Here is a 14,319-nt window from a genome sequence, read left to right as displayed (position 1 = left end):
ATGATTCTGTTTCATGTGATTTTTTTTTTTTTACATCTTACATTGTAGACAAGAATCCCATGATTAAGTGGTAATGTGTGTAAAAGTTTTGTTACTTCCTATTTGAACTTTATAAACTTGCCTGTGTTTCTCTTTCTAAGACATGACGTATTTACTTTCTCCAGGGGTACTTTATCCTGAACTTTGTGTCCTTCTTAAGCTCTCAGTTTTCTTCAATCCTTTATATTAAAGTTTCTATCAAAGGATAGAGATGACATAAACGAGTCTTATGTACCACAGGACATAAGACCTCAAAGTGTGAGGTCAGATTTATGATACAAGGGGCTCTGCAGAGTCTTATTTTGGTGTAAGGAAGGTGTTGCTTCTGTTAATCAACCATTTCTTTAACTGACTAAGCTGAAATAAATCTCTCCTAACTAAAAGCATGAGCTTTTGACAATGCTTAATTATGTCAAATTGAATTTGCACCTGAAGTTTATGAGAAAAAGCTTGCCTTGGAAGTGATGTAGAAGTTTCACTGAAATGGAATCTGAAATCAGTTGGCATGTGATAACTCTGACCTTTACCTTCTAAGATACTGGTGTAAAAATTAAAATAAATCATTACACTTGAACAAGAAAGGGCAGAGAAAACAAACAAACAAACAAACCCACTTCTTGCCTTCTTTTTCACAAAGAAAATGGATTTTCATGTATCACCAGGTATTTGATTTTGTTTATGCATATAACTTGTTATGTGAGAATGTATTTCCTATCAAATTAAAGGGCATAATTTTTGCTCTTTTGCATAACAGTTTGCTCCGTCTCTACTTTTTTATAATTCTATGGGTGTTGCTGTTTTATAGTGAGTGAATAAAATCCTGATCACTTGAAATCTATAAGTATGTCTAGAAAATCTTAGTGTAACTCCAGGAAATGCATATTTTCTTAATATACATATATATACACACAAATAACCTATACCTCAGATGAATAATTATATTTTAAGTACTTCTGCAAACATAGATTAAGCTTTAGAATTTACCTGCTATTTTTTTTTCAGCTGATTCACATAAACATTTTTTGGCACTATTTCAGGATAAAACAGGAATGGAATTTGATACTAGAGTGCCGTAAAAAAGGTATTCCTCAATCAAAATACCTGAAGAATGGCTTTGTAGACATCAATGAGAAGAACCTGGACACTCCTGGAAAGACTCCTCAGCTCAAGAAGAGTCATGCCTTGTCAGATGGAGTAAATAAGGAACAAAACAAGTTTATCTTTCAGCTTTCTGGAGAGCAGTGGACGGTAAATATGATGGAAAATATGTTCCTGTTGATGAAAAATTTCAGTGTCTTAGACTATATCTTTTAATCTCCCCCATTTTTATGGCAAATGCATACAAAATTGATGCTTTTTTACAGTGCTAGAAGTGACCAAATTGTTTTCTACCTCAGCCTGAACTAGTGGTTTAGTTTTCAGGTATGTGTATTTTCAGTTTTCTGCTGATATACGCAATTTATTCCTCTGAAAAACTTTGGTATAGGCAATAATATTGCAATAAGGTCTCTTTCTCTAAAATTCCCCAATGGGTGAAGAGAGATGAAAATAGTATTTGTTGGCTTATTGCTGTCTTCTACTAATCAGAGATCTGTATTCTTGCTCTAATGCTGTGATTACACTGTCTCAAGCACTACTCAATTTAAAACTAATATCAGCATCAGTCCACAAGGGATCTTACTAAAAAAAGGCACATTTGACTTGCTGATATGTTTAATGTGAAATAGCAGTTTGCAGGTAAGTTGTGAAATTGTGCTGGTTTGAAGCTGAGCAAGTGGTGGGTTAGAGCTTCTCTGAAGCTTTCTGGAGCTGTAAAAGATTTAATTGAAATGTATTTGGAAAAACACTACTTTATTAATGATAATATGAAATTAAAAATTTGAATTTGTATTATTTTTGTTCTAAAAAATTTAAGTCAAAACATTGATAAAAAAGCTAGGATTATTTTTTGATTGACCTGAAGTGCAATTTTATCTTAGATTTGATCTTGAATCTGATGGTATTTTCTTTTTCAGTTTTCATTTTTTTTCTTGCTTTAATTTCCTTCTGAATGAACATACAATATTTGAAATTTCTGGACTATAGAAAACCCTAGTTCCCATTCAGCTCTACTAAGGAGACTCTTTGTTCAACTGATACCAATCATTGGTCTGGTAGGACTGGTTGCCGGGGAGCTATCACACATCTTCATTCAAGAACTTGGGATCTTGAAAGTGATGTTTAAGACGTGTAGCCAAACACTGCATTCTTTTGAGTATTGTAAACCTTAGCTTAGAAGTACTTTAGGGAAAAAGAAAAAAAAAGACAGAGAGATTACAGCTCCTTAGACAGTGATATAGCAGCAACTGCAAATATCCTTAATGCATCAGGGTGCTGAGAGTTGCATAATTAAACTTTTCTGTTGCTTATTCTCTTTTGCCAAACCATTATTTGGCTTTGTCACCATAAATTAGGCTTTACATTAGGAGGCAAAATCAAACACATGTTTTGTTCTGTGTTCCAGAATATTTAATTTTAATTTAATGTTCTGAAAAATCCCATCTAAGAGAAATTGTTGTACCGTTACCTACATTATGCCATCTTGAGCAGTACATTCCTAACCATCATGGGTTTTGATATCTTCTTATCAGGTGCTCAGTGTGTCCATATCAAACAGCCATCAAGTCTCATTGTTCAGCTCTAGCCTAGCTAAAGTGTGTTTCCTGTTCCAACAACAAACTCTGCCACAGTTCAGATGTCTGCTGACAAAGATACAGTCACAGCTGATTTTTTATAGATAAATACTCCTTCAAAACTGAAATGTCACTTTTTAACAGCTGACAATGATTTTAAAATTGTGAAAACTCATTTGACAAAGTTCTGAAAGAAGTGTATACCCACTTACTGAAGAAATTTTGTAAATCTGTTATACAAATTATACTACTTATTTTGCTTTTAAAAATCTGAACTGATGCTTCTGAACCAAAGTCCGAATCAGATACTATAGTCTTTTCCCCTATTATTTTCTCACAAGAAGAAAGTATCCACATTTAAGCAAAATGAATATTCAGACTATAAAACCAGTGCTGCACAGTCTGGCACATGTATAAAATCTGTGGGCATATGACAGTTTTCTCTGAGAAGGCTGTATGTATGTTATGTAGCTGGGAGCTGTGGTGTCAATTGTGGGGGGGGGTTTATGTGTTTGGCCTACAAATATATCTATGAGTTGAAATTTCCGGTGATTAAGCACTCAGGGACTTGGAGAAGTCAGAGTTGGGATTACCTGTGCAGATTTATGGGCACATAACCAGCTGAATTTGCTGTTGACTGGGCACTTACCATTGGCAGCAGCAAACAGCACAGTCTTGTAAAGTATCCATTTGGGGACGACCTGCTGAATTTTCTATCTTCCTTTTAGCTGATAAGTATTTCTATTATGTTTCCCCTTCTCTCTCATCAATGAAACAGTAATCTATCCTCTAGCCAGTTGATAGCTAAATCTGAGAATGTTGTTGGTGTGACTTAGGGGTTTAATTTTGAGAACAAGGCTTGCTTCTGAGCTATACCATTTCTTTTTATGGATGCTGGGAAGCTAAGTCGCACAGAGGAGTAATCCCCAGCATAGGCATGTGGCTTTAACACATCCTTTTCATAGGTCTCAGTGTCAGAGTGCCTGGGCTGTCTAGATGGTAAAAAATGTTGTCTTGTTAGAAAGTAGCTGCTGCTTTGTGCTCCATATCCATATAGCATCTGGTTTACTGATTCTGCATTGTTTAGTAGGAGGTTACAAAGGGGTTTTGTAAAACACTCTATGATGGAATCATAAAATTGTTTAGGCTGGTGAGGACCCTTACTTTTACTGAGACAAACCATTAACCTAACAGTTGAGGGATGTAGTCACTGCCTTTGGGCATGTTTCAGCAGAAGCATCATGAGGCTATCTGGCACCTAGAGAACATGGTCTCTCCTTATCTCTAAGGATATCCTTCATAGCCAGGGTACTTGTGGATAGGTACTTGTGGATATCCACCCAACCACAAGAGTCTGGGACAACTTGGGTAAATATTTTGAAAATAATCTGGGAATAATCTTATCAGCTAAAATATTCATCAGCCTTTTTGAAAATAATGTCAGACCTTCTTCTGAGAACATTAGTAAAGGTGAAAATCAAAGCAGATCACATATTTTGAATTCCTAATAGGAATTCCTTCCTTTGAGACCTCATGCTACTTTTTTTCCACCTTTCAAATATTATTGATATGATCATGTATTTTCATTAGATGGAGACCCACCGGTCCTTGTACATGTAATTATTTTAAAACATCTGAGAAAAGATAAAGTCCTTTGACAGCAACAAAATAGGGAGGGAAAAAAGGGTAGTAATTTTGTAATAATTAGCCTTTAAGATTTTTTTGTATATTTCTATTTCCAGTGTTCATTACTATGGGCCTCCTTAAAGGCATGTATTTCTGTGAAGAAGATGAATAGAGTGAGTGATTTATGGATTTAAAGCCAAGAAATTATGACACAGTGTTGAAGTAGACAAGGAAACAGTACAGTTTGTGCTTTTAACAAAACTAGAGTGACAGTGAGATCAGTGAAAAGAGACTAGAAATAAGAAAAATCAAGTACAAATCAGATTTTCTTAGAAGCAACAAAACCGTGATACAGCTAGCACTGGGCATACCTTGCAAGGTACAAGAACAGAAATGAAAACTATTTTGATGCCAGGAAAGTGAAAGGAGAAAATGTTAGATTGCAACAGTGAACAACACACTACAGTGTTCTGTGTAGCTCACATGAAAATAAAAAGATCACACAAAAAATACTAGATTAGACAAGTAGGCACAAAGTAGTAGCTAAAGTGACTAGAACTTAATTTTACAGTATATGAATTCTGAAAAAATTGTGTTCTGTTTATGAAGATCTGTATTTCCTTGTAGATCAGCAGCACTGTAGAATTAGTCTTTGTGCTTGAAGAACAAGTACTCAGCAAACCCCTCTGAATCTGAAAGACATTTTGTAACTTGGGTTCTGGTTTAGCCATGCCTGCCCATGTAGTTAGCCTCAGCCTGTGGGCAGCGGTTGATAATTACATTTATGAGATAATCTTACCTTTGTCGGTTAAAGCTCCATCTGGCTGGAGCTGTTTGACAACACCCTTAAGATTCATGGTTCCTGTCGCTCTTTTATGTACCAGACAAATATTTTAGGCTGGACATTAGAGAAAAGTTCTTCACAGAAAGAGTGATTGGGCACTGGAATGGGTTGCCCAGGGAGTTGGTGGAATCACTGTCCCTGGAGGTGTTTATGAAAACAGTGGATGTGGCACTTGGTGCCATGGTTTGAGAAGGTGCTGTGTGGTCATAAGTTGGACTCTAAGATCTCAAAGATCTTTTCCAAACTAGCTAATTCTGTGATTTTGTGATTCTGTAATTTTGTGACTCAAGTGTCTACCTCCCATGGGTGTGCATTTCTGCCAGCTGGGGACAGTACTGAATTAGTATTTGCAGTTAGGAAACAAAATAGCAAAAAAGAGGCTGATATTATAATCATACAGTCACAATCTGATATTGTGAATGAAATCAAACAGGTTTTCTCTTCTTTTTCTCTTTTAATATAAAAGCGACAGAACCCAGTTGTATTGCCCCAGCAGTGAGTCTCCTAAATCTTCCTGTGTTTGCAAACCACTCAGGACTTTGAAAGCATGAGAATGGTGTTTTGTGACACAAGTAATTTCAGGTTCCCAAAGTATGTTTCAGAAAAAGAAAATTATTTATTTGAGAGTTTTACAAGCAAACACACTGTGAGAGATATATATATATATAATGGACCTTTGAATTGTGTGTTTGAATTGGATGCCTAGGGGAAAAAAAAGCAGAATTGATGCAACACTTGAGAACTTCTGTACACATAAACATGTATCTACTCAATTAAATTAGTTCTTCAGAGAAACAGCACCATTAGAACTAGAAACTGAGGCAAAATAATGCCATGAATATTCATATGAATTTTTAAATTAAATCACTTTAACTCTGTTTTTCCCCTCTGAATGTTTACTTTCTGCTGTTAATTAATGAATGTTTATTCTCTAGCGAATCAGTGAATTTTAAATGTTTTTCACAAAATATTCAGGATAAACAAAATTTTTAATGTTGTGATATCAATATTGGCAGAGGAAACCTGATCATGCTCCACAAATACAGAGTAGGATTGTTCTTGGCTATGCTGCTTTACCTAAGTAAAGGATTTGGATGCATAGCTACTTAAAAAACTTTAATATCAGATGTGCAAGTAAGTGAGTGGTGGTAAAATTCTTTACTCATAAATCATGATTTTCTTGCATTTAATTTCCTCACAGAACAAGGCAGCAAATTACTATATTTTTATTTATTCTCACAGTTTTATTGTCTAACATAATATGTAACATAATTTATTGTCTAACATAATATGTTCTCAGAAAATTTCTACTTGTTATTCCCAACTGTTTCTCACAGTGATGTATTTATTTCCAACAAAGGGTCACGAAGCATTGCTGCATTGAATGGGGAGGCAAAATCTCTCTTGTGCTTATGTAAATTCCAGAGATCTTCCCAGAGATTTCCCCATCAAAAAAAAAAACCAAACCAAAAAAACCAAAAACCAAAACGCAAAAAACCCTCAAAAAAACAAACGAAAAAGTTTCTGACTCAGTTATGACCACTTTTTTTACTAAAGGTCATCCCACAACATACTACATTCCATAGAATCATAGAATCAGTAAGGTTTGAAAAGGCATCTAAGATCACTGAGTCCAGCTGTTAACCTGACACTGCCAGGTCCATCACTGACCCATGACCCTAAATGCCTGGGGAACTTTTAGCCTGGTTGCACTGCCGAGATGCCCTCTTTGCTTCTGGGCTCCAGCTGGTCAGGAGCTGGAGTGCAAGAAGCGTGGAAGAGGCAGGGTTTCTGCTTAGCCCATAGAAGAGGAGCATGGGGCTCTCCTGCTCTGCCTGTGGGCATGGACCTTGCCTGCACTTCTCTCAAGAAGAGAGAAGTGAGCATGGCTGGCAGATTATCCTGCGTTACTGACATGCCCACAACAAAGCCCCCCACACTCCTCCCTTGGGACTGTGATGCCCCACCACAGATTTGTAAGTGCCCATGGTGGAAAGGAAAGACAAAAATCAGAGGGTCCAAAAAACCTCATGAAGTCGTATGAGTAAATTACTGTTACTATTCAATATTAAATTTCTCTTTCCAAATGGAGGTGCAAATGAGACCAAATGCTGGTACAAGAACACCAATTTTACTTCGTGTACCAACTTCATTGAGAGTATAGGGAAAAAAGAGTGAGATGGTGTCCCAGTGAGGTGGTGACTTTATGATGCTTGTATCCCCAGTTGTCTGTTCTGTTTATGACAGATATTAAGTTCTGCACTTTTAGGACTGGTTCTGAGAGTGAAGGGGGAGGAAAGAAGTACACTGTTTGTTCTCAGACACTGCACTTGCTCCTGTGCATTCCTTCTCACAGACTGTGCTGTCTGCAGCACAGACAGTATGGAGTTCATGGTCTTCTTTACTTTTTAGTTAGTTTTTAGCTAGCTGGGGCAGAGAAGTTCCACAGACTGTGGCTTTTCTTTCTCTTGGAACTGATCAGACATGCTCTGTACTGAAACCTCACACCGGTGGCCCACTGGGCCCAGGACATGCATTCCAGTGCAGGAGGAACTGATAAGAGACTGAGTGAGCTGACCTACACCCCACGAAAGGACTTCCTGAAATTGCCATCTCTTCAGAACAGCAAGAGGATTTATTGTTTAATATTCATTTTTTTTATGCTTGTGAATACTTTGCCTGTTACATAAAGAGATTTTTTTCCACTTTACTCCAAGGAAATCTTTTCCCAAACCAATAGGGGGAGGGGCCATTTGAATCTGCTTTCTAGAGGGACTCCTTTGGAAGTTTCTTTCCAAGTTTGCCGTACACCAGGACACATGGGTAAGACTGAGAGAGAGATAAAGAGATAGAGGAGGTAGTACAAGCAGAAGATAGCTACCAGTGAGTGCTTGTTTAAAGTATATACTGAAAATGTTATTAAGCCTTTCCTTACACCACCTTGTTCCTTAAATTTTGGTGGGTTGTCATAGTCTTTGATCGTATTCTTCATCCATGGTGGTGATGTGAACATTCTAAACAGAGGGAGAAAATAAGGATAAAGCAGAAGGAGCAATGCAATAGATCATGTATGAAACAATTGCCATTCCAATAATTTAGAAAATAAATTCAGTTAACACCATTACAAATTGCAGTAACCATGAGTCCCACCCTACGAGTTCTAACGATCTGAGTGTAAACATCAACCAGGAGCTGGGGCTCCAAACCATTAAACCAGTCATTTGGCTTCATGGATTGAAACAATTCTGCAGTTTTTACTTTCTGCCAGTTATTTCTTTCATCTTAGCTCACGCTCCCTTAATGGAAGTAGAGGCATAATGAATGGATATATAACATTCGGTGTTGGTTAAATTTAACATTCCACATACATCTTGTTCTTTAAGTAATTGATTTTGTAAAACCTTTTTTTTTGATACTTGTTGGACCAGCAGTTTTAGTTCTCCAGAGGCATACTTTGTCCAATTGCTTGATGTATGCATTTGCCATGTAATGTTTTCTACTGCCTGTTGATGTGGTCTGATAACTCTATAAGATGTATCTTAAATCTCAAAGCTAATCCAAATGGTACAATACAGTTCCTCATCTTGCAACTCCAGGTGTCATTATAGTCCATCAAATATATTTAGAGAGACAATGGGAGCAAAATAATCTTTAACAGGTAGTGGATGTGAGGGATTCCACAAATACCGCCCGTTGGATATAGGTCCAGTGCATCTTGATTTCTGGTAACTGGGCCCAATGCCAAGCCATGGGGAGAAAAAGTCCCAAATTAGGCCTGTGGGGAGGTGCTTGGGGGTGGTAACATCCCTCAGTGGTTCGTCAATGGGTACCATATTGGGATAGAAATGCAGAGAGGACAGGCTATGGGCAGAGCTTCTCAGGTGGCCTTGCTCCTTTTTTATTTGTGGCACAACCCTTTCTACAGTGAGTTTAACTTCTCCACAGGGACATAAACAGCACCTCCCTTCCCAAGATTTTTTCCTCTGAAGCAAGGCACTGAATTTTATCCTCTGGGATCTTTAACCCCACACTTTCAAGGTGCTTAATAATATAGTTTTGAATAATTCCCACTTTATCTGTCTCTGGACCTCCAATCAATACATAGTCAATATATTGGTAGGTCCATATCGCCTCATCTACTAAACTGTAGATAATTTTTGGTCTAGGGTAAAATGTGCTAGCATGGAGGAATCCTAGTATCCCTGCAGTGTTTGGTGAAAGTGTGTTTCATCCCCTTCCATGTAAAATTAAAACAATTCCAATGGCTCTACTGAAATGGAACCATAAAGTACATATTTTCCACATTGGTAGTAGCTAAACTAGGATGAGTATCTGCGTTATGGCAATTAATTCAGCAATGTTAGAGACTGCTGCTGTTAAAGGTGCAGTATTAGTATTTAATTTTCCACAATCCATGGTCAATCACCATTTTCTGTTTGGCTTTTTTGCTGGCCAAACAGAATAGTTACAAGGAGAGTGAATGAAAAAAATTATCTCCTTTTTCTGCAAGTCTAATATCACATGGGAGGCTCTGCCTGGACTTGACTGGAGGTATGTTTTATAGAGAGGTTTTCCTGTCCTGAAGGCAGGTTTCTCACTTGGGGGGCAAATTAATTATCATGCACAGTCCATTCTTTCAGACACTCCTGGAAATGGGTTGAAAACCTTTGGGGGTTTTGGGTGGCCTTGATATTCTCCTACAGTCCAAGGCCACATCTTTGTTTTGTTCCTATGCTGAGGTAGTACTGCACTGTGCTTATCTCTGGAAACCACAACAAGCATGTTTGTCCTGGAAAAGTGCTGCTCTACTTGTGCCAGCACAGCCTACTGCATGGCTGTCTTGTCCAGCCACATTCTGTTCTTCCCTAGGACAAGTTATTACCCAAAATTCTTGGTTATTATCAACAATTCTTGTCATTTATTACCAAAATACTTGGCTGGATCCAGAGCCATCCATCTGTATATTGTGGCTTGTGACATACATATTAGCCCCTTATCTTCTGGGATTTTACAGGCATTCTGCACAGGTTTAGGGCCAGCTGACATCTCCAGGGATTCACCTGACCCTGGCAGCGGGATGCTACAGCTCTGGCTGTCCCGTGATGCAAGGGCACCGGAATACCCTGCACTGAACACCAAGTGCCCTCCTGAAGAGGGAGGCCTGTTGGGTGGGGACAGCTGTAGGTGCAGATCTGTGTAGGACATACTCAAATGACTTCCTATTCCATGCCACCAACTCTTCCTCCCAGAAAGTGGTCTCTTTGGAAGCGATTCTTTCCCTCATATCCAACATGTTGTCACTTTCAAGGCTGAAAAACTTTTGTCCTCCCAATCCATGTCTTTGTCCGAGTAGGACAGCAGATCCCGATTATAAGAAGGCCTGTTACAGATCCATCTCGGGAGATCCAAATTGGTGCTTGTGGGTGTCTGTAGCTGATCCAATCCTCTTCCCATGTCTCACGCAGGAGGCACATCAGAAGACTCTCTTCCTCAGTACTTCAACTTTTGTCTGTGCTGTCCTCTTCTTGGGACAGCACTTGGTCTCTGTTATCTTCCTCCCTCCTAGCTGATGTCTCTGCCTCAGTTGCTGATGCTGTATGTTGGTTTAGCACCGATGGCAAAAACCAATTAGTGATTGAATTTGAAACTGACAACTGCATTAGCCAGTTAAATATAGAGATACACCTCTGGGTCACACAGGCTTAAAATCAGGAGGAACCTGGGAAACTTCCCTTTTCTTTCCTGCCTTTGAAGAGGTAAGCTGGCCCCAGCTCCTGGCTTCCAGGGAGCGGGGCCTGGCTGGCCCTTGCCCAGGGCAGGCGTTTTTTGGGAAGATACCAGGACAGATGATTCCCAGGCCAGGGGAGGGGAGGAGAATATGCCCCCTTTCCAGCCTGGATCAGGTCTCCAGCAGCTGTAAACCACCCTGTTGCTCTCCTCTGCTGGGAGGGAGCTGGCCAGAGGCCTGGCCATGCCCCTGGGCCCTTCCTCCCCCCAGCTGACAGCGAGGCGGGGGGAAGGTTGCAGCCTCTGATAGCAGCTCTGAGCTGGCCCACCCCGAATGAGACCGAGGGGTGGAGGGGAGACATCCATCAGCCTGTCTAACTACTGAGATCCTGGCTGCCATTTGAGCCTCCCGCATCAGCATGGCTTTGAAATCCTTGTGGACATGACCACTGCAGGCCTGGGTGAGTTTTAACTTGTTCCTGCCAGCAGATGGAACTTCCAGAGCACTGGCCCTTCCCGAAGTGAGAACAAAGTGATTGAACTATAAGGAGACATAGCATGGATAGTCAGTGAAGAGAGAGTGGAAAGACAGCTGGGAGAAGAGATTGAGAAGTTTGCCATTTTTAGTTATACTTCTTTTGTAAAACCATGGAGAATGGACTATTTCCTGTAACATATGAATGAATGCTGTTTAGGGGGATGCATGGCTCTAGTTAAAAGTTGTGGAGTGATATAATTGAGATTTAATGGAGAATTTTGAACAGAGGAAGAAAAAGTGATATGAGGCCCTTTGCTCCCAGGGAAAAAGGAGATCTCTAGTTTTTGAGATGGTTTTGGATATGGAAGATGAGAATCTCTGTTTTATACTAGAAGAGGCGTCCTTAAACGTTACCCTAAATAAGTAGACATGGCCCATATGCAGTGTTGGAAAGCTGCTAATGGGAGGGATTTCATAAAGGCAGGTGACTGTCTTTGTGATAGATGAGATCCACAAGAGAACTGTTCTATGTTGTCAGTGGGGAATCTCCATGGAAGTTCTAAGAGAGACACCTCTCCCAAAGGAGCGATGAAAGATTATTTTTTAAATGGTGAAACTGACTGAAAATCACAGGTTTTGTCTCTTTATGTTGTTTGTGGGAAAGTGAACTGTTTGTGGGCGAGGAGGAGTGTTTTGAAAGTTTCATTTTGATTCTCATTTTCCTCTTTTAGTGTATGTTAATAAATCTATCTTTGTAACTTTAAGTTTGGGCCTGTTTTGCTTTTTCTTCTAATCCTATCTCACTGAAGAAAAGATACTTGAACCACTACACTAAATCTGGCAAACAGGATTTGGTGAACATAAAACCACTGACAGGAGTGCCCCTGCTGCCAGTCCTACTTACTGTCTGCTGAGAACATTGGCTTCCATCTGGCTTGATCTGGAGGAGCTGGGGGGTGACCAGCAGGGCCTGTGAATTGCAGCTTTCTGGCTCTCTCTGTCTGTTGCTCTGGATGGTGCTGACATCCTCATATCCATAGTTTCAGCCACACAGGGGGCTCATAAAACAGAGTCAAAGTTGAGCCCATTTCTCCTCTGATTAGAGGTGGGCTAGTGAGGTGGGATACTCCTTTGTTAAAGTTCCTGTATTCTGACCATGCCTGACATGTGAGGCTCAAGTGAGGCTTCTCTTTTTTAGAACTCCAGATTTGGTTTTCATTGTGTTCAACGTGGGACAGCTCTTGGGAGTTGTAGAGTTTCAAGTGTTCCCTCTCCTCTACCAAGACCTTCTTCTTGGTCTCTGGTACTTCCATGACTGCCCCTGTTACTTCCCCTGCCGATTGCCCACTGAGGGTGTGGGCTTCCAGAGGGCTTGGCAAGGAGCTGAGGGTGGGCATCAGGGGCTGTTTGCAGCAGCTCCCTGGCTCTCTGCCTCTGCTGCTGTAACCTGCTTGATGAAGTCAGAAGTTGCCTTGGCCATCTCTTGAGCTTCAGTTGGGAGAGGCACAGAGTGCTCCTCTAGCTACAGTGCTGCTTATGGCTGCCTGTGGCCCACCTGTGGGGGGGAGGAGGTGGAGGTGGAGGAGGAGGAGGAGGAGGTGGTGGTGGTGATGGTGGTGGTGGTGGTGTCTCCCCAGTCCTTCATCCTGTGCCTCTTTGGCAACCCCTGCCACTGAGGCATCCGGGTGAGGTGTTACCTCCTGAGGGAAGTGTTCTCCTGGGATTAGGCATTCCAGGTCTTAGTGCTCTTTAAGTAACCTCAGCCTCAGGGCATTGTCTTTCATAACAGTGATCTGTAGGCACCGTGAGACCCCTGTATCATAAAGGGCCATGGAATGTGCTGCTGTGACAACGGGCCATAGCCCAGCACCCTTATAACAGCAGGATGGGATGGGCAGAGCTGGCTGGGACTGGGTGGACCCAGCTGGAAGCAGCCATGCCCAGCATAAGGCAGACCCTGCTTTTTCCACACAGAGGCTCCAGCTGACCTAAACCACCCCCTTCTACATATCCCCAGTGCTTGTAGCCCTGCTGAGCTCAGGCCTGGCTGCCTTCAGCTGCTTGGGGTGCCACCACCCTGGGCAGCCAGTGCTGAGCAGTGATGTGCAGATGTCAGAAGGATAAACTACTTGTTGATAGAATTGCCTTGTTAAGAATTAGGGCTTGCCACCCAGTAACCCTTTCTGTACAGAACTGTAAATTAATCAAAGAACTCTTGTGTGGATTGGCCTTTTACACACTGGGAGAGACAACACACAGTTGTTTTGGGATGACAAGAGGGACATGGAGACAGTGCCAGTGTGGTTCTGGGAACCTGCAGCAGGGAGTGCCTGGAACTAGCTTAAAATTATTTTAAAAGAGTGGGAGATTTGGATCCAAAATTTTATTTTGGCCCATGACAGATAAAAGTAAAGAGCTGGAAAACAAACCAAATTTAAACTTCTTAGAGCTTTGATCACTGTTTTAATTCAGGCTCAGCTCTGGCAGGTGAATTCTTTCCTAATTAGAAACATAATCAGCAGTGGTTGTGTGTTTGTTATTTGTTTCCTTTTAGAACTTTTTTTCTCTTCTAAAAATCAAACAAGTTTGAGGTATTGTTCTGCTGTTAAAGGCAAAAGACTGGCTATCCTCCAAGTGTCAGTCTTCATACAGCAAATTATCAGCAGGCTGCCAGCTTTAGCATGGTAGCAGAAGATTACAAAACAACAAAAGAGAATCAGAGAGTAAAGCAAAGGTAAAGCTTGTGGAAGTTTCTGTTCCTGTCCCTATCTAGTTTGTAATGAAGCAAAATATCACATCAATTTCTGTTTCAGCAACACAAATATAAACACATTTTAAAATGGAAAATATTGAAAAAGTACCTAGTAGCAAAGTATTTGCATGCTGGTATTTATTTACAAATTGTAAATATGATCATATGACATAAAGAAATA

The 14,319-nt window shown here is 40.4% G+C and overlaps 1 protein-coding gene across 1 annotated transcript in view; it reads left to right on the top strand.

The window, feature by feature from the left end:
• Positions 1-14,319, top strand: part of LRRC2 (leucine rich repeat containing 2) — a 68,035-nt gene that overhangs the window by 10,563 nt on the left and 43,153 nt on the right. The window contains exon 2 of the mRNA XM_063424819.1: positions 1,077-1,287. Coding sequence (XP_063280889.1) covers positions 1,077-1,287 — 211 coding nt within the window. The remainder of the gene's footprint in view (positions 1-1,076; positions 1,288-14,319) is intronic.

Source organism: Prinia subflava (genome assembly GCF_021018805.1).
Source record: "Prinia subflava isolate CZ2003 ecotype Zambia chromosome Z unlocalized genomic scaffold, Cam_Psub_1.2 scaffold_123_NEW, whole genome shotgun sequence".
In the NCBI taxonomy this organism is placed as follows: Eukaryota; Metazoa; Chordata; class Aves; order Passeriformes; family Cisticolidae; genus Prinia; species Prinia subflava.
This window is presented reverse-complemented; position numbering and strand designations above follow the sequence as displayed.